This window comes from Branchiostoma belcheri, unplaced genomic scaffold (genome assembly GCF_001625305.1).
Source record: "Branchiostoma belcheri isolate BF01 breed outbred unplaced genomic scaffold, Haploidv18h27 scaffold22, whole genome shotgun sequence".
Lineage (NCBI taxonomy): Eukaryota > Metazoa > Chordata > Leptocardii > Amphioxiformes > Branchiostomatidae > Branchiostoma > Branchiostoma belcheri.
Window position 1 is genome coordinate 2,401,912 of NW_017803713.1, and position 22,524 is coordinate 2,424,435.

General features: G+C 41.1%; 1 protein-coding gene across 1 annotated transcript in view; it reads left to right on the forward strand.

Annotated features, from left to right (window-relative positions):
- The window catches only part of LOC109470136 (anaphase-promoting complex subunit 1-like), a 25,122-nt gene extending 2,649 nt beyond the window's left edge, over window positions 1-22,473 (forward strand). The window contains exons 8-59 of the mRNA XM_019768918.1: window positions 3,099-3,308; window positions 3,685-3,837; window positions 4,082-4,142; window positions 4,315-4,412; window positions 4,589-4,668; window positions 4,893-5,118; window positions 5,430-5,668; window positions 5,771-6,001; window positions 6,250-6,348; window positions 6,629-6,719; window positions 6,967-7,032; window positions 7,558-7,701; window positions 8,014-8,151; window positions 8,329-8,389; window positions 8,667-8,860; window positions 9,019-9,093; window positions 9,343-9,546; window positions 9,673-9,743; window positions 9,922-10,013; window positions 10,277-10,425; window positions 10,820-10,910; window positions 11,036-11,066; window positions 11,399-11,592; window positions 11,743-11,810; window positions 12,040-12,093; window positions 12,303-12,409; window positions 12,563-12,640; window positions 12,922-13,014; window positions 13,203-13,314; window positions 13,472-13,662; window positions 13,809-13,993; window positions 14,375-14,466; window positions 14,686-14,772; window positions 14,964-15,011; window positions 15,137-15,219; window positions 15,441-15,519; window positions 15,739-15,813; window positions 16,006-16,091; window positions 16,238-16,328; window positions 16,535-16,591; window positions 16,730-16,923; window positions 17,099-17,185; window positions 17,535-17,656; window positions 17,829-17,902; window positions 18,149-18,216; window positions 18,348-18,423; window positions 18,580-18,642; window positions 18,834-18,920; window positions 19,171-19,266; window positions 19,526-19,706; window positions 20,017-20,157; window positions 22,027-22,473. Of these exons, the coding sequence (XP_019624477.1) occupies window positions 3,099-3,308; window positions 3,685-3,837; window positions 4,082-4,142; window positions 4,315-4,412; window positions 4,589-4,668; window positions 4,893-5,118; window positions 5,430-5,668; window positions 5,771-6,001; window positions 6,250-6,348; window positions 6,629-6,719; window positions 6,967-7,032; window positions 7,558-7,701; window positions 8,014-8,151; window positions 8,329-8,389; window positions 8,667-8,860; window positions 9,019-9,093; window positions 9,343-9,546; window positions 9,673-9,743; window positions 9,922-10,013; window positions 10,277-10,425; window positions 10,820-10,910; window positions 11,036-11,066; window positions 11,399-11,592; window positions 11,743-11,810; window positions 12,040-12,093; window positions 12,303-12,409; window positions 12,563-12,640; window positions 12,922-13,014; window positions 13,203-13,314; window positions 13,472-13,662; window positions 13,809-13,993; window positions 14,375-14,466; window positions 14,686-14,772; window positions 14,964-15,011; window positions 15,137-15,219; window positions 15,441-15,519; window positions 15,739-15,813; window positions 16,006-16,091; window positions 16,238-16,328; window positions 16,535-16,591; window positions 16,730-16,923; window positions 17,099-17,185; window positions 17,535-17,656; window positions 17,829-17,902; window positions 18,149-18,216; window positions 18,348-18,423; window positions 18,580-18,642; window positions 18,834-18,920; window positions 19,171-19,266; window positions 19,526-19,706; window positions 20,017-20,157; window positions 22,027-22,151 (5,898 nt within the window). The 3' untranslated portion in view covers window positions 22,152-22,473. The remainder of the gene's footprint in view (window positions 1-3,098; window positions 3,309-3,684; window positions 3,838-4,081; window positions 4,143-4,314; window positions 4,413-4,588; window positions 4,669-4,892; window positions 5,119-5,429; window positions 5,669-5,770; window positions 6,002-6,249; window positions 6,349-6,628; window positions 6,720-6,966; window positions 7,033-7,557; window positions 7,702-8,013; window positions 8,152-8,328; window positions 8,390-8,666; window positions 8,861-9,018; window positions 9,094-9,342; window positions 9,547-9,672; window positions 9,744-9,921; window positions 10,014-10,276; window positions 10,426-10,819; window positions 10,911-11,035; window positions 11,067-11,398; window positions 11,593-11,742; window positions 11,811-12,039; window positions 12,094-12,302; window positions 12,410-12,562; window positions 12,641-12,921; window positions 13,015-13,202; window positions 13,315-13,471; window positions 13,663-13,808; window positions 13,994-14,374; window positions 14,467-14,685; window positions 14,773-14,963; window positions 15,012-15,136; window positions 15,220-15,440; window positions 15,520-15,738; window positions 15,814-16,005; window positions 16,092-16,237; window positions 16,329-16,534; window positions 16,592-16,729; window positions 16,924-17,098; window positions 17,186-17,534; window positions 17,657-17,828; window positions 17,903-18,148; window positions 18,217-18,347; window positions 18,424-18,579; window positions 18,643-18,833; window positions 18,921-19,170; window positions 19,267-19,525; window positions 19,707-20,016; window positions 20,158-22,026) is intronic.
- Window positions 22,474-22,524: the final 51 nt, after the last annotated feature.

A 22,524-nucleotide genomic window follows, 5' to 3' on the forward strand; every position in this document is an offset into this window, starting at 1 on the left:
ATGATTCTTCATGAATCTACATGATTCTTCATGAATCTACATGATTCTACAGGTTTCTACATGATTCTTCATGAATCTACATGAATCTTCATGAATCTACATGATTCTACAGGTTTCTACATGATTCTACAGGTTTCTACATGATTCTTCATGAATCTACATGATTCTTCATGTAATCTACATGATTCTACAGGTTTCTGCATGATTCTTCATGAATCTACATGAATCTACCGGTTTCTACATCATTCTACAGGTTTCTACATGATTCTGCAGGTCTTTACATGATTCTACAGGTTTCTACATGATTCTACAGGTTTATACATGATTCTTCATGTATCTACATGATTCTTCATGAATCTACATGATTCTACAGGTTTCTACATGATTCTACAGGTTTCTACATGATTCTTCATGAATCTACATGGTTCTACAGGTTTATACATGATTCTTCATGTATCTACATGATTCTTCATGAATCTACATGATTCTACAGGTTTCTACTTGATTCTACAGGTTTCTACATGATTCTACACGATTCTACATGATTCTTCATGAATCAACATGATTCTACAGGTTTATACATGATTCTACAGGTTTCTACATGATTCTTCATGAATCTACATGATTCTAGAGGTTTCTACATGATTCTACAGGTTTCTACGAGATTCTTCATGTATCTACATGATTCTTCAGGAATCTTTATGATTGTTCAGGTTTCTACATGATTCTTCATGTATCTACAGGTTTATACATGATTCTACAAGTTTCTACATGATTCTACAAGATTCTACATGATTCTTCATGAGTCTACATTAATCTACAGGTTTCTACATGATTCTTCGTGTATCTTCACGATTCTTCATGAATCTACATGATTCTACAGCTTTCTACATGATTGTACAGGTTTCTACATGGTTCTACGGGTTTTTACATGATTCTACAGGTTTCTACATGATTCTTCATGAATCTACATTAATCTACAGGTTTCTACATAATTCTACAGGTTTCTACATGATTCTTCATGTATCTTCATGATTCTTCATGAATCTACATGATTCTACAGGTTTCTACATGATTCTACACTTCTCTACATGATTGTTCATGTATCTACATGATTCTACGGGCTTCTACATGATTTTACAGGTTTCTAGATGATTCTACAGGTTTCTACATGATTCTTCATGTATCTACATGAGTCTACAGGTTTTAACATGATTCTACAGGTTTCTACATGATTCTACAGGTTTCTACATGATTCTTCATGAATCTACATGATTCGACAGGTTTCTACATGATTCTACAGGTTTCTACATGATTCTTCATGAATCTACATGATTCTACAGGTTTCTACATGATTCTACAGGTTTCTACATGATTCTTCATGAATCTACATGATTCTACAGGTTTCTACATCATTCTACAGGTTTCTACATGATTCTACAGCTTTTTACATGATTCTACAGGTTTCTACATGATTCTACAGGTTTCTACATGATTCTTCATGTATCTACAGGTTTATACATAATTCTACAAGTTTCTACATGATTCTACAAGTTTCTACATGATTCCTTATGAGTCTACATTAATCTACAGGTTTCTACATGATTCTTCGTGTATCTTCATGATTCTACAGCTTTCTACATGATTCTACACTTTTCTACATGATTGTTCATATATCTACATGATTCTACAGGTTTCTACGCGATTCTTCATGTATCTACATGATTCTACAGGTTTCTACACGATTCTTCATGATTCTTCATGTATCAACATGATTCTACAGGTTTCTACATGATTCTACAGGTTTCTACATGATTCTTCATGATTCTACATGATTTATCAGGTTTCTACATGATTCCTCATGAATCTACATGATTCTACAGGTATATACATGATTCTACAGGTTTCAACATGATTCTTCATGAATCTACATGAATCTACAGGTTTCTACATGATTCTACAGGTTTCTACTTGATTCTTCATGATTCTTCATGTATCTACATGATTCTTCATGAATCTACATGATTCTACAGCTTTCTACAGGTTTCTACTTGGTTCTTCATGAATCTACATGATTCTACAGGTTTCTTCATGATTCTACAGGTTTGTACATGATTCTTCATGAATCTACATGATTCTACAGGTTTCTACATGATTCTACAGGTTTCTACATGATTCTTCATGAATCTACATGATTCTACAGGTTTCTACATGATTCTACAGGTTTCTACATGATTCTTCATGAATCTACATGATTCTACAGGTTTCTACATCATTCTACAGGTTTCTACATGATTCTACAGCTTTTTACATGATTCTTCATGTATCTACATGATTCTTCATGAATCTACATGATTCTACAGGTTTCTACATGATTCTACAGGTTTCTACATGATTCTTCATGAATCTACATGATTCTACAGGTTTATACATGATTCTTCATGTATCTACATGATTCTTCATGAACCTACATGATTCTACAGCTTTCTACATTATTCTACCATATAAATTTGGAGATCTAACGAATTAATTTAATATATGGGAATAAATAATTTGAATTTATACTTAATGTACTAATTATCTATTCTATTAAAATTAACATATATAGTACACTTTACATGCTCCCGTTACCATTTCCTCGCAGGTTCACTTCCGGGTCGCTGACCCCACTGCGCAGAACGCTGCGCACAACTCTCAGATTGGATCGCGGGAAAATATGGCTGCTCCAAATTTGAACTGATGTTCAGGTGAGAAAATTACCTGTATTTGCTGCTACGTTTTCAGAAGTAAGAACTTAAGAAGGACGAAGCCATAGCTGGATCATACTAATGTTAATCCGTGACATGAATTAGCAAAATTAGGTCTTTTTACTCTGACGAGTTTTGTCAACTACGGCACGTTGTGATGGGGAGGGGGGCACAATTATGGAGATTATGAATTTATGGAACAGCACCAGGACAGGACTACTACTCCTTTCCTTCCCTTAGTTCCCTGTCTTGTGTACGGTAACACGTAGCACCTTAGTAAAAGTACCACATAGTCCCTAACCTCCTTGATATTGCACTTTTCTACCAGGCCGGATTCCGTACATAATTTAGACTGTCAAAACACAAAGAGACGTCCACAAGATGATCATCTCAGCATCGGAACCACAGGAGTTTGTGCCCTTCGGCCGTGAGTACACCTCCTGCCACCCTGATGGCTTCGCACCGCCCTCCCCCACCAGAACGCTGGACGGCACGTCCATCCGGGAACACGGTGTTCCCATCAAGTCATTCAGCGAGGTTTCCATGGCAGACACGCCCAAGGTGGGGATTTTTACCAGGGCTTTGTTGAAGGATGTGGTATGTAAATAGGTGACGGGATGTTAAACCTCATATATTGTAAGAAAAGAGATATTTGGGGTCCAGTATTTCTTACAGTCTCTAGTTAATGAGTTTGTACATAATGATTAAAGGAACGTTACTCATACCTCAATAACAAAGTAATACTGATTCACCATATTTTAGGATGCCTGCACCTCCTTTCTCAGGTTTAATGACCCACAACTCACTCGTCTAAGATTTTTCCAGAATGAAGAACCACAAAGAAAGCTGTCATGACCATAAACAAAGCTTAAAACTCAAACTCAATTCAGAGGAGTAGACATTAGAGTGTGACATGCTTGTTATTTTCCCCCATCAGAAGGAGTTATGGACCCTGCAGGCTGGTGGGGATGGGGAGGTGTGTGATGAGGAGTTGTACACCAGGGGGAACACTGTGGTATGGAGCAGGGGAGGACAGAGTGCCACCAGGATGGTCATCAGGTCATTCACTGTTCCTTCACCAGTCCAGGAGGTATGTCATGAGAACTTGTGTCTACCACTTGTTAAGAAAACTGTCACGTGGCATAACACATCACATCAGAGTATGTGAGTACAATCTGAGTAACATTGTGTAAGTTACTGGACACTGGCATGACAATACTCTTAAAAACATGGTCAAGGTATGGCTCTACTTGGTTCAGTCACTTTGAAGATGATCATTACCCATACTAGTTTGTGATGTTGTTATGTTCACCTCTCCACTCCATCCACTGCAGGCCTTGTGGTGCAGATTTGAATTTTCTCGTATGGAGGCAAACAAACCAGTCAAGAAGTCAGGTGAGAAAAGTGTCTCGGTAAAAGACTCACTTTCAGTCACATTTAACTCAACTTAAATCATTTTTTATTCATAGATTGTAGAGGAAGATATTATTGTTGTGATGCACTGGTTTATATACCTATACTAGTATTTGTATCTGAATCTGATCATTGCTGTCTGACTGTTCCATAGATAAAAAAGTGATGTCAGGTATTGCTGTTGTGGAGACTAGCTGTGTCAACATCTACACCAAGGAGGGGGAGGAGTACATTGCACCACTGCAGTTTCAGGTGACGTACGATGCCTCAAACATCGTTTTTGTATTACATACTCGGCAATTCCTTTTTCAAAGCGCAACATGTAGCACTATAGGGAATCTCTCCTGACTACATGTTTAGACTTTGTCACACCTTACAGGCATATTGGCAGGATATCTTCCCATCTTTTTTCTTGGATATCCCTACAGGCACAACACACATGGTCTACTAAATATGGGCTACTGTTTGAAAGGAGTATCTCAGAGGCAGAAATAACTAGTCCTAAAAGGTGTGTATCAATGAATTTTTTATTTGGCTAGGTTATTTTTCTGAATATTATACTAATGGTCAATTCCAGTCATAGTCTGATAAAACAAGTAGGTTACATACAACATTATGTTACAATGTACATGTACTAGTAGATTGAAATGAACTTCTCTGAGGAATGACATGATGCAGTACCTTTGTGATCTGCTAGATGTCATGTTCACCATATCTGAACTTCCCAACCAGGGGCTCGGAGGCCTTACCCAAGCTGTTCAGCATGTGTCACCCACTGGACGAGTTATGCCCGGTTGTCTGCAAGTACGGAGGGCCGCTTGGTGTTGGGAAACTATCGTATGTTAATGACCCCATGCAGCATGTGGTGTTTACCAGTGCTGACCCCTCTCTCGTGATGACCTATGACACAGTTCTGGGTGTCCACTCTGTCTGGGCTCTGAGGACAGCTAAGAGCGAGGTGTGTATTAAGAGATATTTTTATTAAGCCTGTACAGTTTACCAAAACGTGTCAAGACAAAATTTTGATTAAAAGGTCTTTATTTATTTCTTACCTACTTTAGCCTTGACAACGTTCAAGTGTGGTTTAATTACAGACATGATGACAATGGTGATGATGATGAAAGTACAATGTACATCCATTAGCAAGCAAGAGAAGCATGCTTATTTGAATTTTCTAGTGCTATCAGATATAAATATAAATTTCTTCTATACAGTGTATTTCTATTGAAAACATTTTGGAAGTCAGTATATGGTATGTTGTATTTTCAGGAAGTTGCAGGTCTGTCCAGCACTCACTACGGAGACACCTCCACCATTCCCAGCATGCCCAGCTCTCATCATGTGACCACCCCACTGGCAGGCCTGAGCTCCAGTACGCAGTCCCGCCTCAGTCTGAGCCAGTCTCCGAGCCTGTCGCCCGCGTACAGGACCTACAGCCGACCAAGTACGCCAGGCTTATCGTCAAGGTCTCACTCACCGGCTGTTCTCAGTCACATGGCCACTCTCAGGTACTGACATATTGAAGTAGTGTTTGCCTGTGTTGTTGCTTAGACTTGTCTTTCTAGTGAACTTAACTGGATCATGATACATGTTGATTTCTCTATCTGTAGCCGCTGTCAGTCCCCAGCACCAAACAACAGCAGTTCCTCCAAATCTCTCAGCTACTCCATCTCCTCCCCGTGGGTCTCACGATCGCCCGCAAACATGGCCAGAACCCCGGCCTCCTCTTGCAGCTTCGCCTCACCTGGACGCACCTTTGAGTCGTACCTGGAGATGCCGACGCCCCTCACACCTGAGGTCTGCATGGACCATGTCTGGACAGAGACTATGACAGGGAGAAGGTGAGACTGCTTCACTTCTACATACTCATGAGAAACTTATACCCTGTACTTCCATTGGACTTGTTCTTGGTACATGTATTTGTGAATGTATGAATTTTATACACTACATTACTACAAGCTAACAGATGCATGCAAACACAGGATTACACTTTCTACACTGGAAGTTCTCTTACAATATCTAGTGACATGATAGAGACAATCTTGCAGAAATACATCGTTGTGATGGTAATGTTTACCTGTTTTCCCAGGGATGGTGTTCAGGGCCAGGCCTCCAAGGCATTCCTGATGTCAGATGTTTGCAGACAGAAGTTCCTCTGTTATTTGATAGACAAGAAGCATGAGCTCAGGTTAGCCACTGCTGTCTGGTTTAGTATACGTTTCAGAAGTACTAGAGATGCATACTTCATAGGACTTCTTATTTGAGGAATATGGTAGCAAATGTAATGGGCACTTCTATGAATAGTAAAGGATATGTTAGATTAATCAAGAACATGTTACCATAGTAGGATTTTAGGAAATGTGGATTTCCCTACTTGACAATTTCCATACTAATTATTATCTATATTACATTATCTTGAACTGTCAAAGGGAACATAGCCATCATTATTATAAACTTTTTTCTGTCAGATGTGTGAAGTTTGAGCCAAGCAATGACAACAGACAGCTCATCTTTGGTGCCATTACCAAGATCAGTGCCAGGGATGCCATAGCATTACAGGTCAGGCTGATTTCTTTCCTTTTTCCTTGTTGAAAGGGATTTATGCAGATACTAAATTAATTGTAGAAATGCCATATTGTGTTGGTCGAGTTTAATGCTGTGATTTGATTTTGCAATTGCATGTAAAAACCTATGTAGGAAAAGTTGAGCAACAAAATGTAGGCTGCAAGATGCACAACAAATACAACTTGAAACTGTGTCAATATGTTCCATAGACTGATTTCAGTCTTTGTCCTCTTTGTGACAGAGTCTGAATATGATGATAGTGTTGGATCTACATGGAAGTGTTGTGTTGTATACTGGAACAAGCAAGGTGGGTCAAAGTTCCAATGAAATTTTCCAAACATCTAGTGGCTTTCCATATTAAGAATGACAAGAATACCTGCTAGTATGGCTTCTTACCACTATTTTGTCTATTTCTCGCATCTGAAATTCAGAATGCAGTAGCAATCAGAAATTAGTGCTTCCAAAACCCAGAAGCATTTCCAAATTGAGTTACCATTGAGTCTACCTATCACCTCCACCTGTATCCCTGTAGGCTTTTTTTTATTCACATATATTTATTGAGTATTGGGCAAGAAGCACAGGTTGCTTATATAACACCTTCTACTCAAAAACATAAAACGAGTGTAAAACACATTGACAAAATTTGTAAGGCTGAGACTGATTAAGGGTGAGACTGATTTTACCATATCCCTGTATGCTGGAAAGTTGTTTCCTCTTACGAGGAGTCTTCATTTGTATGATACCTGCATTACCTGGTAAACACACTAGTGTCTGACCATATTCAGATTGGTCGTTGTTGTGTATAGTTTATGAACACCCCCTGCCCCTGTAGGTAGGTAAGGTTTACCTGGCCAGCCTCAGCACCAGCCATGGCCTGTCCCTCTCCACCTCTCTCCCTCGGGCCGGCACTCCACTGGATAGTCCGGTACCAGGCACCTCCAGCCGGGCACCCAGCGCCATGAACATACACGAGGAGGTGGGGTCATATCGTGTTTGTTTGTTTGTTTGTTTGTTGCATGTCTAGTAAAAATCCATAAGGACATAGTACACTTGTTTACCAATTGTATTCCAGATTTGCCATCACACAGCAAGTCTATCTTTATACTCCTATCAATATGTGTGATTTTTCCTTTAATGTTTTGTCTGTCACAGTGTGCTTAGTATGCATTTGTAATAAGTTTATTCTGTTACTAACAAGTATTGTTCACTTGGATGTCTAACTTTTGTTAACATAACATTAGAATATGTAGTACAAACATTAAGCATCGCCACCAACTCCCCAATCTAGGTAGTTCTCCTGTCCCCAGTACCAGAGTTGGGAAACTCCTCCAAGCTCCAGGGCTCCACCTTCAGCGATGACTTCTCCTTCCACACCGGCATACACATCAACCATGTCAGGGATCCTGTGGCCAACAGGTTCACTCTGGTCAGAGAAAGTTCTTTGTGGCTTTTCCTTTTGTTAACTATTGACATGTAACCAAAAGACACTCCTCGCTCTTGGTGTCTAGATCAGCAAATTAAACATACAAACAACACAGTCTGTTTCTGGAACTGCATACAATGATGTAGAGCTCTTAGATGTTCTTCTCTGTTACTTGTACAGGAATTGAATAATGGGAAACTTTGCAGCACGTCTATTCCAGAGATGGCAGCATCTCCTCTTGGTAAGCATTCCCACCTGTAAACTTGTAGACCTTTCAATGTACCTTATAGACCTTTCAATGGTAGAAAAATCATTAGCATCCTGGTTGCTAATATAATTATAATTAATGAAAATATAGAATTAACAGAAATAACAGAAGAAATATAAGTATGTTATGTAGTGTGTTATTATCTTCAAGTCTAGTGGCTAAAATTACCCTCCAGAAATAAGAAATTTAAGAAAAATAATCAGAAATGGGAGGCTGTGACACTTTAAATGTTTATATATGGTATTTCCAGTGAAAGCCTGTCTGGCAGCTTTGAGGACACTGCTTCCTAAGGACATTGCTGTACAGCTGTTTGTGAAGTGGTACACTACCCACAATGCCCCTGGATCCCCCAGCCAATCAGAATGGAGCCTGTTTGTCAGCTGTCTGCTGAGCATGATGGGATACAACACAGGGCGACTGTCTCTCACCAACCCCAACCTCAGGGTTAGTCTCACTGAACACTTTCAGTTTGGATGGTCATTTTCAAAATCATATGGGAAACATGTTGGAAGCCGTACTTGTTACTGGATGTAAAGGAAAGTTTTTTTTATTGCAAAAAAAGGAAATTATTTAGATAAAGCCTGTGTTGCTCTCCCCTCCAGTCTGAGTTGAACAGCTCTATGTCACCGGTCATTGCAGCCAAGAAGGCTCGTTCCTCAGAACAGGGCAGCAATGAGGTAAGTACAATTATTCTGATTCCATTATGCCTTGTATATTATGTTTTCTATGTCCATCCTGTAATGACCAGTAAGGGAATGACCACTTTTCTGCTGTGATACAGTGTTGTTGTTGTTGCTTTCTGTACCCCAGGCCTGGATTACTTTCTGAGCTTTGCCTTATCATAATCAGAATCTCCACCTTATTGTATGCTGCATCTGCCTGTTACAATGTATGGCACATCTTTATTTCTTTGCTCCATTCCTCAGGACTGGGATTACCTCCTGAGCTCCACCTACCACCACAGCCTGTCCCCGCGTGTACGCGACGCCCTGACCCTGAAAACGGAGGGCCCGCTCTGTATCCGTGACGACGTGGAGATGCAGGAGCCGGCCACGCCCGTTCTGGACCCATCCGACAGTCTGTTCCCCCACATGCCCCTGGTGCTGTCTGCTCTACATCTTGTGTATGAAGTAAGTGAAGGCTAGTAACTCTTAACAAGGAGGTTAGGATTTCAGTAGCCTTGAAACATGCATGTAAAATTATAGTTTGGCTCCAGGACCTCTGTGAAAGAAAGATGGGTTGTGTATATTTTCCAGGACCAGAAGCTGCATGGTTTGTCCCACCCTGAGCTGGAGCAGATTGCAGCCATGCTGTGTCAGTTGGCAAGGTAACAAGAATCCTCCTGATCTGAGATCCATTGTTTTACTCCTTATTACGAATTTAAGCATCGCTATTAAATGTTTTTTACCCCAGCCATGAGGGCATGTTTTTGCTTGGTAGGTTTGTCAACAGGATACCTCAGTCATAGGAAGTAGGATTACTAACCTTGCTGATTCTGTCCCCAGTGATTTGGGTCTTGAGGCTTATATCGACCACTACTGCAGAGACTTCCCCTCTGTGGGTATTTATGCTGTCGCTCCCAGTAACATCAGTCAAAGTAGGTATTACTTACATACATGTGTTATGCTATGGTATTTTCAGTTTAGGTCATTTAGGCCTGTTTTCTTTTTTATCTGAATGATCATAGAGGTATTTGATTTTAATTTGAAGTTAATTAGACTTTCAAACTCACGAAAGTAACCAGCATTTTCCAAAAGTCAAACATTAGTACTCTGAAAGACAAGATTCCACTGTGCTTTACCAGGTGTTGTTACACCGTGCAAAACAAAGAACCCTCAAGAACTCTTCTTTCCTCTGTAGGTGCCAAGAACCAGCTCCAGTTCTCCTCTTCCTTCCAAAACAGGCCTCCCAGCATCCTTCGCTGGTTGTATCAGTGCATGCTGGGAAGGCCTGTGGAACCATTTCCGCATGTTGCTGGAGTCTGTGACAAAACCAAGAATGTGATCATGGTACACTATATCTTACAGCTGTGTACTTCTGCTCTGGGATAGTATGATTAATTTACTATACATATTTCAGAAAAAAAGTTGAAATATAGAAACACTTAAATGTATGATACCAGTAATTATCACATCACCCACCTGAATTTATTAATTTAAAACAAAAGGACATCTATTTAGACATGTAGTGCACTGTACTGGTCTAAAAGTATAGCAAATAACAATTATCTTCAAAAGCTATGACAAAAATAAGAAAGCATCTTTGTCAAATATACAACAGCCTTGCATGGTATAAAGCTGTATACTAAGTTACATTCAAGAATAAGTTGAAACTTAAAAAAATTACTTTGCAAATAAATGCCATGTATAATGTAGTCAGTACTCTGCTATTCCCTGTTGGCAGCTTTACTCCCTGTACTTCCAACCCCTGATGAAGGAAGAGTCTGGAGGGTTTCGTGAGGAGGGGTTGTTTGTCAAGAGACTGTCAGCTGCAGGTAAGAAGCATGGATGCTGTGATACTGGGCAAAACATATTTTCATGGGTTTTTGTTAGCCTTATTAAGTTATTTGATGACTGTCCTTTTGTTGCCTTAATGACTAAGATGTGTGTTTGATTACAGGACACAGGGATGGTGTTCCTCGGCATAGAGGGTATGTTACCATCTTTCCAGTGTATGGACTAGTTTAAGAAAGTTGGCAAAAGTGAACATGGCATGTATGATATGGGTTATTCTATTGCATTCCATGGCTTCCAGTTCTCTATGCTATCCAGGCTACCACATCTTACTTTATGTCCAGGCAGTTCTCTATCTTTGTCATTAGTATTGATACTGATGATACAACTGATTCATGTTTTTATTCCTATTTTTGGTATTTTTTGTAGTACTGAGGAGTTGAAGGGGCTTCCCAAAATTGATTCTATGACTAAATGTAGTGAATATATGATATACCTCAAACCTTAGTGGTTCCTTTACTTCCCCCAGCATTAGCCTCAACTTTAAACAGAAGTACCGGCTGGGAGAACGTGTTGTGCTACACATGACGGAGATCGGGATGACCACGGAGGATCTGGAGATGTTGCCGTTTGGTGTTGCCCTTCCTCTCCGGGTGGCCATCCACGAGTGTCGCTGCAGCATGCCCACAGACTTCCCCGCTGCAGCGTACAAACTCATCGGAAGTAAGTCAAGTCATGGGCATTGTGTTGTAGAATTATGTATGTTTTGAGCTTCATCAAGAGTTTGCAGTGAAATCCTGGTGCAACTTGATTTCAGTATATACAATGTAGTACATGTACTATAAATAGTTGATTCTGTTGTCCTCTATGTAGGTCAGCAGAGTTTAGGTATGCAGTTGAAGTCTAAGGGCAAAGGACTTGTCAAAACAACACCAGAGGAGGTACCACTTCTGCCTACATCATAATGATTTATACCTTGGCTATTTGTGCTGTTATGTCACCTCTAGAAATGACAGAATTTGTAAGTACTATAATACATGTAGATGTATAAAAGAGTAATAATGAATTAGTGATTTGAGTTACACTGGATGCACTGCAGCACTGGATGCACTAGACCATTCATTGAATGAAGTAATATGTTGTGATTTTAAAATTCCTTCTTCTTGCCAGAATTTATTCACAGCAACAGAAGAGGATGATGGGATGGTTACCCTTGACCAAGAGGTGACTGTTAATTAATTTTATTTATCATTATCTATTCCAAGCATGATGAGGGCTACTGTATATCACGTCTAGTAGGTTTTGCATGGAATGAATGTGCAACATCTCCATATTCTTTGTAAGGAAGAAATCCCACTTGTTGTCTTGATAATGCCAGATGGACAAATATTTTGAGAAGTCTGTCACAGGTATTGCTTTTCCCCCCTCCCCAGCTGCTGAAGCTGAGGTTCCCAGACGACCTGCGGGTCCAGGAGGTTCGCAAACTGCTGCAGTCATCTAAACCTGCCACGGTGCACGTGGTGCAGAAACCTGAAGTCAGGTACAATGTCTCAACATACAATCTCTATCAACCACACTATCATTGTACATTCACTTTACCACTGATCTTTTGTAGTGTAGTTTCACATCATGTCATTTTGGGAAAATCTTTACTGCTTGAACATTCATTTTCACATGGACCCATCCTCCCCAGTGACCATGACTACCTGGAGGAGCAGGAGATGAAGCTGCTGTCTGTGTGTCAGAGGACCATGGCTCTGCCTGTGGGAAGGTCAGCACTAGAATCTGTATCTGTAGTAAACCACCACATGGCTCATTCTGTACTTCAAGGTGGTAACATTAAGTGTGCTTGTTGGAAGGTCACGTTGATCTGCATCAGGCCACTTTAAATTTGGAAAGACACTTCCTCCCTACAGCTTACAAGTCCCTTGATATTTAGATTATATATTATATGTATAAGAATTTGATTTTTGCTTGGTCATTAGACTTTGTTGCAGCCTATACAGTATTGTATAGTTTTAGAAGTTAAAGCAGTTTGTTTTTATTAAACAGGGGAATGTTCACCTTGTGCACCTACCACCCGGTCCTGACTGAGCCTCTACCCATCCCCAAACTCAACCTGACTGGCAAGGCTCCGGCACCCAGGTAGGTGAAAGGCTGTCTTGTGCTGCCAATACTTTGTAGACACTGTAGCAGTTTTTGTAACGATCTAAAAACATTCTTTTCTGTGACCCAAGAAAATATATTATTAACACATATTTTTACCTTTAAAAAGGCTGGTAATTTTAGTGATGACACCTTACAGGCTGTTGCTATTTGTCCAATGCTCCTAGAACCACGACCATTGAGCTGTCTAGAATAGAGGTTCCTACCAACATGAACATGTGGCCATCCTTCCACAACGGGGTCGCAGCAGGACTCAAGGTCGCTCCCGAGTCATCAAAGGTAAAATCAAATCATATATGTATTTCTGTTCCAGGAAAAAATTATTTGCTTCCAAGGAAAATATGATGCAAGAAAATGTCCTTTCTTACTAATTTCCTCTTAAAGACTTAAAATCTATACCATGTATTTTTCACCATCATTGCCCATCTCCTGTCAGATTGAGTCCTCGTGGATCGTCTACAACAAACCAAAGAGTGCTGAGCTGACCAATGAGCATGCAGGATTCCTGATGGCGCTGGGTCTGAACGGTTACCTGTCCAACCTGAACACTCTGAACCTGCACGACTACCTGAACAGGGGTCATGAACTCACCAGTGTAGGGGTGCTGCTGGGGGTGGCAGCTGCGAAGTAAGTTTTTGTTTATAGATGATTTTTCATTCCATTCCAGAGGGCATCTTTTCCCAGTAACAGCTGCTTACATAAGATATAAACATAGTATCTAAGTCTTTGATTAGAAAACATGAATCCAGTGCTAACAACACCCCTCCCCCCAGGAGAGGCACAATGGATGCAGCCACCACCAGGATGCTGAGTATCCACGTGCCGGCATTGCTCATCCCCACAACAACTGAGCTGGACATCGCTCACAACGTACAGGTCGCCGCGGTGATGGGGGTGGGGCTGGTGTACCAGGGAACTGGACACAGGCACATGGCAGAGGTCCTGCTGCAGGAGATAGGTGGGTGGGGTTGTCATGGTGATGGGGTTACCATGGTGATGGGGGTGGGGCTGGTGTACCAGGGAACCGAACACAAGCACATGGCTGAAGTCCTGCTGCTGGGGATAGGTGGGTGGGGTTGTCATGGTGATGGGGTTACCATGGTTGATGGGGGTGGGGCTGGTGTACCAGGGAACCAGACACAAGCACATGGCTGAGGTCCTGCTGCAGGAGATAGGTGGGTGGGGTTGTCATGGTGATGGGGTTACCATGCTGATGGAGTTGCCATGGTGATGGGGAGGGGCTGGTATACCAGGGGTATCGGTTTTCTTATGTTTTACACTAGTAAACATTTCTTTCAACTTTGACCAGAATGTCACAGTTTGTTAACTGTTGGTGCAGGAAGGCCCCCTGGCCCTGAGATGGAGAACTGCACAGACAGGGAGTCCTACTCACTAGCAGCCGGGCTGGCCCTGGGCATGGTGACATTTGGAGTAAGTCCTGCATTATTGCCACACAACTTATCATGCAGATGTTTGCTGCTATTCAGCATGCACAAATGAGATACTGCTTTAGAAAAAAATCAGGCACTGCAGATGTAGAAAAAAACTGGATGGAGTACTGCTTTTACTTGTCATTTTGAACATCACAAACAATCTGCTTTGAGAGGCAGTCCAGATGACAATAAAAACAGGAGATTTGTTGTTTTACAGCTTGGAGGAGAAAGTGGGGGCCTGGCTGATCTGAACATGGCTGACCAGCTGTACCACTTCATGGTGGGGGGACACAAGAAACCACTGGTCAGTGGAGTCTGTACTTTACCTGGATGTGTTTTTTTTTACTTTTTTATACCGGTAGCAAGTACCTAATATATAAATCCACAGCCTTGACTGCACACTATGGCAAGAAATATAGTGACGTTGTGTGCCTGGATATGCCTGTAACACTTGGAATAACCAAAGGATCTTTTCCTGTTCATTTTACTTTTCAGATGGGACCACAAAAGGATAAGTTTAAGTCTCCAAGTTATTCAATCAAGGTGAAGATTTGTTGTTCTTTCCTGTCTTCCTTAAATTCTTTACTTTTGTCTACTTGCAATGAAGATCACCTCAATTTCTCCCATGAATGTTACTGGTAACATACAGTTTTTGCTTTGTTTCCTAGGAGGGAGACCAGGTGAACATCGATGTGACGGCATCAGGGGCAACCATAGCTCTAGGCATGATGTTCTTCCGGACTAACAACCAGTAAGGCACTTGTTGTGATTTATTCCCATTTACTGTTGTAAAAGTTACCTTTTCACCTTTTTATCAAAGGGAAAATCAAGCAATATCAAAGAACCAACAATATGAGTTGGTATGACCTTACTAAAGGCAAACCATCATGCCTAGTTTGACACATAACAAGATTGATACAATGAAGACAGTGATTGTGTACCATACCACTGCTCCAATGTTTTGTTGCACAGATCTGTTGCCCAGTGGTTGTGTCCTCCCGACACACAGTTCCTCCTGGAGTTTGTCAGGCCAGACTTCCTCATGCTCAGGGTAGGTGTACTGCATCAAGCCCTGCTTTTGTCAAAAGGTTTCCAAATATGTCTGTCTAACAAGCATATATATTTAGAAATCAGAAGATGAAGTGCTGTATTTCAGGCATAGTGGCCAAATATGATGAGAAAGTGGGTAAATTTGACTTATTGTCTATCTTTTCTTGGTAAGGCCATGATTTATTAGGATATTTCATTTTGTTTTTTCTGGCACTTTCAGGTGATTGCCAAGGGACTAGTCATGTGGGACAGTATCCAGCCCACTAAGGAGTGGATCTGGGGAAATATTCCCAAGGTATGATGAAAGCCTTGGTTTGTATCACATAGCCAGTAAGCTGTTTTCATAAGTAGAAGCTGAATAAGGCAGTTTGAGCCATTTCACCAGGTCTTGTGTTGTGTTGTAATCCAGTTCTATGCTTACTGAGTAAAAAATGAACTAGCACCACGACTATAAGCTGTTATTTCATAAAGATATTCTCCCTCCCAGATTGTGGAGCAGTTCGCCTTCAAACAGAAGAAAGAAGAGGTGCAAGCACAAGCTGCAGCCCTGGGGATAGACTATCAGACAGTCAGGTGGGTACTAATGTGTGCTTTTAAGCACACATTGTTTAACTTTAAAAAGTTACACTACCAGTTTGTACCAGTTGTTCACATTGTTACTCACTAAGTTACATAAACAAGACTTTTATTCTCATGAGGACACTTTTGTTTGACTCCAGTCAAGCCAAGGCCAACATCGTGGCAGGAGCCTGTCTGGTCCTGGGCCTCAGGTTTGCAGGGACAGCCAACCAGGAAGCTTACCAGACTCTGGTAATCCTTTTGTACTTTAAGACAAACAGGCAGACATGGTGAATGGATGCACCAAATCTGATGACAGAATGCAAATAACTTTAAGAAAGGAATATTTACTACACTCATCATTTTTCAACATTAATTTCACAACAATATTATCACATTGTGGTGCTTAGTTCTACATCATGGTATTGTCTTGCCTTCATTGTGTGTTTGTTTTCTAGTTCTCCTTTGCCAATGATGTCATCTTGCTGACAAGGAAGCAGTCCCTGGTTGAGCAGGTAGGTTTGCTGTCAGGTTTTGTGTGTTCTGATTTTGGTTTGATTTTAAATGATGATGATAAGCAATACACAGTTCAGCTGCAAAGTATGTGCAATGTATTTGCAGATTAAGATTGATTTCTTGACTTTTTTTCCCAGGCTGGCCGGCACATTGTGGAAGCCTGCCTTGTGGTGATTGTGGTTTCTCTGGCGCTGGTGATGGCAGGGACGGGTGACCTGGGCGTCCTGCGCATCTGTCGGCACCTGCACCACCGCATGCTGCCGGACATCACCTACGGGATGCACATGGCCGTCCACTCTGCACTGGGACTGCTGTTCCTGGGAGGGGGAAGGTCAGTGTTAGCTAGGGGGTCACCATTGGGGTTATCATAGCACGAGAATTTTAAGAAAGTGTAACTGATGAAAAACAGCAAATATGTTTTATATTAATTACTGTATGTAATTGAAATTTACCTGTTTGTTGTGCCTGTATGAAACATACCATACAAGTGAAGTTTGTTTCTGTAGATACTCCCTGAACACCAGCCCTGAGTCTATAGCTGTTCTGCTGTGTGCTCTGTTCCCTAAGTACCCTGCTCACAGTAATGACAACAGGTAAGCTCAATCTTACAATGACTCTGCATAGCATACAATAGCTTACAGGCCTCACATAAGACTAGGAGTGGAGACTAGCCAAGATACAATCCTGGTTATTTTACATCCACTGCCTATAGTGACTACACAACAACTGGGGTAACCATAGGATTACACATAAAGTCACCAAGTTGGTACCCAGGATGGTACATAAATGTATAGTGATTATTATAGCAGATGTAAGGTATGGTACCCAGGCCAGTTACCAAGACTGAGCCTCTTTCAAAGGCTGATTTTGCAAAAATTCCAGTATAAATATTTTATCTAACCAGTTCAAGCTTTAGCTCTTCATTTTTGCTGTGGTGTTCAGGTACCACCTGCAGGCCCTCAGACACCTGTATGTTCTGGCTGCAGAGCCACGACTGCTGCTGCCACGAGACGTGGATACCAACAAGGCCTGCTACACAAAACTGCAGCTTATTTTCAAGGTATAACTCCACTACATACAGGACTGAACATTACATAATCGTTGCTACCTCCTTTTTAACTATTCTTTTAAATGCTGTCACTAAAGGAATTTCGTTTGAAAATATAATCCTAAATTCAATACCATGACAGCATAATGGTAGAACTGCGGTGTGCCCCTGTTTTGTCCCCAGGAAACCCAGTTGGCACAAAGAGTGCAGTGTGGAGACCATGGCTCCCAGCATCCTCCCCGAGATCAGCAGACTCAGACAGGTGCAGCAGGAAGGCTTCTTGTATAAAAACTAGTTCACAATCGTTTTATAATGTGTGGTAACATGTCGAGGTTACCAAACTCTACTTCAAAATGTAACAATGGGGATTTCTATTTCTCCTTAACACAATGTTTAGCTGTCTACTGAATAGACAGGAGTATATCAAGTAAAGTAATTCAGAAGAAGAGGTAGAAATAATGGTATTTCTTGGATGTTTATTATTCACATTGTTATCTTGTTCCTCCAGCTTTCCATTCTGGGCCCCAGATACTGGCCAATCACCATCGACACCCAAAAGAATGCTGACATGCTCAGGTATTATTTGGTTTTTGTCAGCAGCAACAGTTTCCTTGTGTTTTGCCATCACTTTGGTAATGTGAGGTAACAGGTTTATCTTTATTTTATCCTTGTTGAAAATGCACCTTTTGTTGATATCTTTCATCCAGGGAACTTCTCAAGAATGGAGGAGTGGTGTACGTTAAACAGAGAGCTGGTCACATGTCCTTCTCAGATGATCCAAAGGTATAGATCCCAGACACTGTGTTTAGTGTTGTAAGAAACTGCTTAACAGTACATTTGGTGTCTGTCTGTATGAATCAACAGTTACTGATGTTATTGCCTTCTGGCATAGTACTCCAGCTTTGCAGAATGTCGAGACCAGCATATCTTACATTTCAGGGCTTCAGAAGTCTTCTTGCTCAGAGCTCTATTGGTGGAGAGTCAAGACACCACTCAGTTACAGTATGTATTAAACATTTGTTTTGAATGATGTCTGTCAAGGTAGCATCATAGAATCTGTTTTGCGTAAGGTGAATCTAACCATTTAAGTATGTTTTGCTAGAGTATAACTTGATAAACAGTGTTTTTCACAAACCAGCCTTCTTGATATTCCATATTACTGTAAGTCATCTTCTGTCTATATTGTATTTCAGACAGAAGAGGTGAAGTCCTTTTCGTCAGACCCTAATGTTGAGGCATTTGCTGACTACTTCTGTACAGGCAAGACAGACACAGAAAAGGTTTGTACCAGTCAACACCAATTCCCCACTCCTGCACTTCAAGTAAACTCACAAATGTTTTAAGTATGGAGACCTCCACATCTCCACACCAGTAATAAGAATTCTTGTGAAACATTAATTTCTTTGGCACTGGAGCTGTTATTGACCACTTGTTTTGTTAGGATGTTGTGTACAGTCTATTGTAGGAGTTGTGTGAGGAACCTTTGTTTTCTCTATTGTGTTTATTGCCCACCTGTGCACACCTGCTCAGGAGCAGGAGAAGCTGTCCTGTGTGGCCTCCCTGTTGTATGAGTGCATTACCCAGGAGAAACCTGACCTGGTGCCCACACACCTGGCAGCCATGCAGGTATCAACACACCTCTCCTTTCTACTTAACACAACCAAGGCAATGCCTTATGAAAGAGCCTGTGTTTTCACCAGGGTTTATTGGCTAACTGGTTTGTTGGTTCAGTCATTTGTGAACAAGATAGTTCAAGATACATTACATTTTGGGCTTGGTCCATTTGCAGTAATGCTTTTCCTAGTTAATCTGTTTTGAACTGTAATGCAATTGACCATTGATGATTCCTGACTGTCACGATCCCCCCCCCCATCTCCTCCTGCAGGTGGTAGACAGTCTGCAGGTGTGTCCTAGCTCCTTACAGCTGGCCCAGGTGCAGCTGCTGCTGGCCTTCCATCAGGCAGCCCAACAACAAGGTGACGACAGGGTCAGGCCGTTGCTAAGTGACGAGTTCTTACTCAGCATGAGGAGTAAGATTGACAGCTGCCTGGACCAATGGCTGAAAAGTAGGTGCCACTGATCCTGTGCCATCCTCCACTCTAGCCGTGTAATGGAAAGGGGTGTTATAAACAATACAAAATTGGCTGCATTAATGCAGGACAGAACTCCTGTCCATGGCAATACAGTAGTGCAACGTCATAAAATAAAGGACATGTCCATTGTTTCTCTGTTGTGGAAAGAGGAAGAAGGATGAAATACACTTGTACTGGGAAATATTAGGATCCAGATACATGTGCACATATTTTTAATCATTTGGTGATTTTAGTACTTTGTTGCTACATAAATCTGATGTCTGCCTGCCTATATTGCCTTTAGGCTCTGGCCATGCTGTTAGGAGGTATGTCCGTGAAGGAGTCATTGCCCCCGACGATGGCCTGCTGTCCTGTTTCCTGGTGTTCTACAGCATTCCTCCTCATCACCAGCTGGTACAGGCAGGCATCTCCATGGCAACAGATGGTAGGTAGTAGGCTAGAACTCCATATGTGTTGAATGAGCAGAATGAGGCAGTGTATGGGCAAGTTAGGGAAAAAAATTGGTGCCTCATAAGGCCCAAACCTTGTGTGGCATACCCTGGATGCCAAAACTAGTATCGGGCCGTTAGCCGTTTTCCTTCGGCAGCCAAGAGCCCTTTGCCCGCCTATCTAAATTACCGCTACGGGGGAGTTGAGCCCGGGCTAGACTCCCCGTAGCAGTAATTTACACCAGCGGGCGAACGGCTCTTGCGGCCCGGAAAACGAGTTCTGGATTCCAGGGTATGTGTGGCGTAGCAGTGACAATTTTATCAGAAATACCACAGTGCTTGCATCTTCCCTAGATGGCTCACTACTTGCTTTTGCTAATACGCTTGTAGTCAGAAACTCAAACAAGAACTTGTTTTTGATGCTTCTCCCAGTCAATTGAGTTGGCTCTGGTTCAGATCTATTGTATGTCGAGTGTGTTTGTGTGTATAGCTTACTACCTACACATTACCTTAACATTCATACTTCACTCTATCATTCCTCACAATAAAAACTGCCACAATGGTCTAGTCATTAGCAGTCATTAGACATCTGCACTTTGCTAAAACAATTAAGACAAATCAGTGTTGAGCCCTCTGCCTTTCCCAGGGTAATTAGTAGCCATGGAAAGCTGTAAACAAGCTGCTGCAAAATGTAACATAAACCTTAGTCAGCTTAATGTCGGGAACTGACAATTATACAAGTTTTAGTTTGTGAAGTGTTCTCCTTTATACATGATTTCTGTTACAAGCCTCTTATCCTTCCCCCACTTCTCGACATCAGGCCAGTCAAGCTTAGGCCACACCAATTTAATTTGTTGGTTCTCGGATTCGCCTCTTCGTTTTTTTCTGATTTGCAAAAAAAAAAAATTTGATTCTGGTCCTGAATCAACTGAAAAATGCTCATGTTTTGCCCCCAACAGTTGAGGAAAGTCCTTTTCTTCCTAGTTGTTACAGTTTTCCCATCTATCATTGCAGTGGTTTGATTAAAAGTTCAAAATTCAATGTTTAAATTTTAACCCAGCATTTTGTGTTGACTTCATGGCTCATTCCATAGCATTTAAGCCTATAATAGGATGCCTAGACCTGTTTTTATTTTTATTTTTTTTCGCCCTGTCGCTTCATATTTTTTCTGAAAAAATCCGAGAACCAACAAATTAAATTGGTGTGGCCTTAAGTATAGGGTTTGAATTTCATAGGACACCCTCCAATGCATTCAGTCTTGTATCAGTGCAGTTAAAAACAGCTTTCTAATGGCTGGTTGTGAACCTTATCACACTTGCATATCATCTCAGTAAAAAACAATGTTCTAATAGGTGTTGTGAACCCTATCACCCAGCGCATGGTTTGTTTTCTTTAGGGCAGTGTTTCGTCACCTCTTGTTCCTTTGATGAAGGACAGAAAAACATGACAAAGACTAAGTAATCTCATACGTGCAACTCACGTTTTTGGAATGTGCACGAGACATGGAGCGTGCCTTGAACTATTACAGCAGGTATTGTTGCGACCCTGACCTGATTCCCTTTCAGGTTTCCCCCGACCATTTATCATGTTTTGTAATCCCCTGCTGCCATTTGTCGGGTTTTGTATCAGTTCACACAAACAAAGTATTGTATTACTGCCGCCCATATTGGGCCCAAGGTTTCAAAATACTCACAGGCACCTGCAAATTGTATATAAGATTGTGAAATAGCAGGTAAAACATGCAATTTTGGGGGTCAAAATATTGGTATTATGAACTGCAATTTAGTCAGTAACTATCATTGGTTTTACTACTTTTTTGTATCATTGATAAGAAAGGGGGTATTTTGTTACTGTCGTCCTTACAGGCTCCCTCAGTGTTCCTGAGCTGGTGCTGAGACTAAAGGAATTAAGTCTTCCCACCTCAAGTCTTATCAAGATGCTGTCTGCTCTGTCTTTAAGTCAACCAACAGAGACTACTTCAAACAGATAGCAGAGATATAGAATTCCCACCAGTCTGATAAAGATGTTATCAACCCTGTCTGTAAGACAGACAGATACATGTAGCACTGACAGGTGTTACTGGGACTCTCATCTCTGGTACTTATGTCATATGATATATATCTTAGGATTTAAGATCAAGGTATCCTAACATCCCCCATTTCTTAGCAATGATATAGTTTATAGGTATTAAAAGAAACAATGGATCATTGCTGATAATCTTTGTCCAAGCATGACTAAAATTTTATGTGTACATGTAAAACCACCATGATATAAAACCGTTCTATAACAATCAATGGCAGGAGAACACTGCAATAGTCTGTTTATTATTGAAATATACATTTATATAGAATCTGATATTAAAA